This window comes from Sminthopsis crassicaudata, chromosome 3 (genome assembly GCF_048593235.1).
Source record: "Sminthopsis crassicaudata isolate SCR6 chromosome 3, ASM4859323v1, whole genome shotgun sequence".
NCBI classification, from domain to species: domain Eukaryota; kingdom Metazoa; phylum Chordata; class Mammalia; order Dasyuromorphia; family Dasyuridae; genus Sminthopsis; species Sminthopsis crassicaudata.
Window position 1 is genome coordinate 9,913,827 of NC_133619.1, and position 5,000 is coordinate 9,918,826.

General features: G+C 55.9%; 1 protein-coding gene across 2 annotated transcripts in view; it reads right to left on the bottom strand.

The window, feature by feature from the left end:
* Positions 1-3,801, bottom strand: part of ERFE (erythroferrone) — a 13,383-nt gene extending 9,582 nt beyond the window's left edge. For both annotated transcript variants that reach the window (XM_074297994.1, XM_074297993.1), the window contains exons 1-3: positions 3,236-3,801; positions 2,808-3,067; positions 1,592-1,717 (exon numbers count right to left, since the gene is read on the bottom strand). In XM_074297994.1, the coding sequence (XP_074154095.1) occupies positions 1,592-1,717; positions 2,808-3,067; positions 3,236-3,359 (510 nt within the window). In that variant the 5' untranslated portion in view covers positions 3,360-3,801. The remainder of the gene's footprint in view (positions 1-1,591; positions 1,718-2,807; positions 3,068-3,235) is intronic.
* Between the last annotated feature and the right edge of the window lie 1,199 nt (positions 3,802-5,000).

Below are 5,000 nucleotides of genomic sequence, written 5' to 3' on the forward strand. Positions count from 1 at the left end.
GAGCAGGATGTGGAGAGCCCAGTCCCCCATCCCTCCTCTCAGTGAGGACAGCAGGAATGGGGGGAGGGGAAGGGGCAGGAGATGGGGGCTCTCCAGGACCAGGGGACAGCCCACTCTGCCGGGAACATCCCCAGATGGGGGATGCAGCTGGTCACCCCAAAGGATTCACAGCTAGCCAGGGCCCCAGAGACTCTACAAAGGCCAAAATGTGAGGGACATTGCTGGTGAGGGACTATTCGGAAAGAAACCCTCTCCATACAGCTTGAAAAAAATCAGCAAAATCAACTGGGGTCTGGGTAGTTTCCTTTGTTTTTTCTTTTTACTAATTATTACCTTCAGATAAATCCCTCTCTTGCTTTTTGGAAATCAATTTTGCAGCTCATCACAGAACCTTGAACTGAAAAGCACTCTGGGATTGTCATATCTAACCCCTGGATTGGCCCACGAACCCCTTATACAGCAAGTGCTCACTGGCCACCACTTAAATCCGTCCAGTGATGGGGAACACATTATCCAACAAGACCCAACACTTCTTTAAATCGAGTCTATCTCTGTCTCTTGTAATATCTGCTACTGTCTGCTATTATCAGCTAACACCCCCATCCCTCCAATGATGGATAACGCTGTCAATATCAAACATTTCTTTAAATTGAGTTGATAATATCTAACTTTTGCTTCTATCTGCTAATATCCCCCAGTCCCTCTAATGATGGGGAACTCACTATCAAGATCAAACATGTGTTTTGTTTGTTTGTTTGTTTTTATTTTTGTTTTTTTCTTAGGCTGGGTCATACAGGGGTCACACAGCTAGGACATGTTAAGTGTCTGAGACCAGATTTGAACTCGGGTCCTCCTGAATTCAGGGCTGGTGCTCTATCCACTGCTCTACTAGCTGCCCCACATTTCTTTAAATCGAGTCTATCTCTGTCTCTTGATAATATCCACTACTATCTGCTAATATCTCCATCCCTCCCGTGATGGGGAACTTGCTATCTATCAAGATCAGACACTTCTTTAAATTGGGTTGACGATCCCTGTCTCCTGCTAATGTCTGCCAGTTAGCCCCAGACAGGTCCCACCATAAGATGGGAGGAGTCTTTGATGATGTGGCAGAGCCCATCCAAGTCCCCGATACAAGTCTGAGCTTCAGAGTGAAAGTGGCCCTGGCTGACTTTGTTGCCCAGGTTAGGGTTCTGGTTCCTCCTGAGTTGGAGTCGGGAATCCTGGGTTCGATCCCAGTTTTGCCAGTTACCGCTTGTATAGCCTTGGAGACATCACTCTGACTCTTTAGTTTCCTCATCGAAAAAATTAGGGCCTATAGAGGCTGCTAAGGACCCTCCTGGCTCAGGAGCTAAGATCCTGTGAATCTGGGGGATTGGGGGATTGAGTGTGACCTGAGTTCAAATCCTTCCTTTACCGTTTACTAAGCTAGTTGACCATAGGTAAGTCATTTTATCTCTCCGACTCAGTTTACTCATCTGTAGAATGAGAATAATTATACCCAGACTTTCTCTCATGCAAACATTATGAGGCTCAAACGGGATCATCTTGGTAACAGGCACTCTCTGTGCCCAGGACCCTCCATGTTTACCTTGTACTTTCTGGATTTCCCAGGGTTCTTCTTTTTGCCATTGACCCCTTTGTTGGACTGTCTGACAAAGAGCATCCAGGCGTCCTTAGGGTTGATGCTTTGGGGCTTCTCGGTGGTGGGGGCTTCCTGTAACAGAAAACAAAAGCTGCGACCCGCCAAGGAGGTGACGGGACGGAACGTATGACGTGCCGGCCTGAACCCCGGGAGGACAGAAACCGAACAAGACCAGGACTTTACTGTGGCACAAACGCCCCATCCGAGTCTCTTTACATGGTCTATACTGATAGTACCAAATATATGTGGGCTGTGAAAAAGCTCACAAAAATAGAAGTTAAAAACCAAGGATTGGCTAAAGGTAAACTTCAAAGCCTACAATTGCAAAGCCGTGAGATGCTGGTTTGGAGACTCAAAGCTGGGAGTTGGGCCTCCTCACTTGGGGTGACTGCCCCAGCAGTCTGGGGGGGGGCACTCGAATGGCTGCAGCCCTGGGAAGCATCTCCCCCCCCACCCCTCCTGCACAAGCAGGGAGGTGCCAGAGCGAGCCACATCCAGGAGCACATTCTCTTCCTGGGATTCCCAAACTTAACCCCTCCATCTTGCCCAAGAGTAAAGAGCCCCCCTTTTATCACTAGATCCCCTGAGATCAAAGGACGTCCAGTTCGCCCCCATGTCCCTTATTTCTTTGATAGTCTTTTCTACACATTAAGAACAGCTTTCCCTTGGCTGTCCCCTCTTTCTGAAAACTTCCCACAGCAGATGGGAGACTAGAGGCCATGATGGAGCTGGAGTCAGCGAGACTTGGATTCGAATCCTGACTCAGACACTTCCTGGCTGATTCTGGGCGAGACCCTCCGTCTCTCTGAGGAGAGGGGGGCCTCTAAGGGATGATCCTGCCATTTCCAGCTGGAAGCCCCGCACTTTCGTTTTGTGGGCCAGGAAATAGAGCCAGAGGCCGGTGACTTGGCCCAGCTCCCACGGAAAGTAAGAAATGTGGCAGGAGCTGGATCCAGATCCTCTGGCTGGCCAGCTGTGCCGTCCGCTCCCCACTCTGCCTCCTCTCTGGCTCCCCTCCTTCTCACACTCTGCCTCCGGCACTCAGAGCCCCGGCCCCCCAACTACGCTGGGGGAGGATGTCTTGGGGGGATGGGCAAGTCCGATTTCTCCCTCTGGCTGGCGGGGGTGGGGGTGGGTGGGTGGGGGGAGCTGATAATCTCACCAGGTCGTTGGAGGAGGGCAGGGGGCCGCCTCTCAGCCCCCGCTCCAGGGGAAGGGCGTTCCCCGGGGGCCGCTTCTCGGGAGCCCGGCTCCCGCCGCCGTATCTCTCCGCCTCCACCGAGCCAGCACAGGAGCCGGCTGCCAGCAGCCCCAGGAGGAGCAGCCGGAGCCGGCAGCTGGGGAGGACAGCTGTGGCCATCCCGGAGCGCCCGCGCGTCCTCTCCAGGCGCCCCGAGTCTCCGCGCAGGACAAGCCCGAGACCTAGGGGGAAGCAGGAGGTTGCCCTGAGACACGGGTGGGGAGGAGGATCGCCGCCTAGAGAATGCTACGGGAGGGCTGGGAAGTCTCGATGAGGAGGATGAGGTCCTAGTGGCTCCCGTGCCAACCCTCCCATTAGCCCGGTTCCGCAGGGGCGCAGCCCGTCCTTACCCAGGAAGGAGCGCTCCACCGGGCAGCCCGCCACTGGCTTCGGAGTGTGGGGGCGCGCGATGCCCCTCGGGAGCAGGTGGGCAGGGCCCTGCGAGCACCGGGGAGGCCCCCCAGGGGCCCCCATCTCGGGGAGGGTCAGGGGCTCTGCACCCGCTCCAGGAGGGAGGCTGGCTCGGGGGACAGGGCGGCAGAAGCGGCCTCCCGTCGGCGCGGCTGGCAGGGCTGGCCCCGGGGCATCAGCAGGGGCCCGAGCCCGGGGCCGTCCTCCCCGCCGGCGCTGGTCCTCCCCCGCGTCCCGCCCGCGTCCTCGGCCCAACCGGCCGCCCGCTTCCTCCCCCAGCCCGGCTCCCGGTGCCTGCCCCGTCCCTCCGCGGGCGCTGCGCTATCTCCCCGCGTGCGCCTCCGGCTCCCTCCCGGGCTCCCGGCCTCCTCCTCCCGGGCTCCCGGCCTCCTCCTCCGGCCTCCGCGATCTCCGAGCCCCAGCTCTTATCTCCTCCTCTTAATAAGCTTGAATTCCCCGCCTCGCAGCCTCCCTCCGCCAGGCCGGGGAGCCACGGGGCCCCCTTCTGGCCCTGAGGACGAGCTGCGGGGAAGCAGAGGGAGGGCGCGCTCCGGGGCAGGCTGGGAGCTCCTGGGAGCTGGCCAAGAATCGCGGCTGCCCTCCCCCCCCCCCCCCGTGCCGGCCCAGAACCCGGCGCCCCGAGACCCGCGGAAGGGGCACAGCCCGAGACTTAGCGGGCGTCTTCGGCCCCGGGCCGGCCCAACTAAGCAAAGCCCGGCCTTGGGGAGGGCCGGGGCAAGGAGGGAGCCGGGCTCGGTGGGCCTGGGAGCCGCAAGGGAAACCGGGAGCTTCTGGCCTAGCCCTGACCAACGCGGAACCAGACTCTCCTAAAGTGCCCCCAAGTAGTGACCGACAGCGGCTGGCCCGAGCGGAACCCAGACCCAGTTCCACTGCACCCGGTCCCGCCCTTCCTTGGGCAGATGAGGAAACTGAGGCACTGAGAGTGACTGACCCAAGGTCTCACAGGGCTCAGAGAGAAAACTAAAGCTGAAAGCAGGTCTCTGCCTCCGCCCAGGCCTCTGGTCACCAGTTGCTTTCCTTGGCTGCCCGTCCCCTGGTACAATCCTTTGTAAATCAGAAACATCCCAGGGGTCCCAACTCACTAAGAAGTTCTTCCTCTGAAAAAATTGGGGGTCCCAATATAGCTTTGAACCAAGTTGTGTTAACGCCATAGAGGGTGCAGAGTTGGGCTGTACAAGAGGTACTTGGAGACAGGGAAATTCCAAGGAAATGCAATGAAACAGGCATTTATTAAGTCCCTGCTGTATGCAGGCTAAGTATCCTATACTAAAAAAGATGGACATTTAGAGAAGAACTTACTACTTACTGGAATTCAATTCCAAAATATATATCATCTAGCAGCAGAGTCCTTGCAGCTCTTTTTCCTTTCCTTTTATTGCTCTTTTATCTTTCTATCACACAGGCAGTAGGACATACTGGAAGTGGGAAGCGACCTAGATCAGTCATTTCCCCTTTGAACTTGTTATGTCCCCACCTGATGTTTATTCCAGGGAAAACCATCCAAAGATGATACACTTAGGTTTCCACAGATGCAAATAAAAAGTTTCCCAGCTCCTGTAGAAGCATTCAAGGTATAAATGCATATGCATTTCTCGATTTCTCCTCAAAGAAAATGCAGAAGATACAAAGAGTTCACACAGAATACCACAGATACAAAGAAAGATAGAAAGAACCCACAGAGTC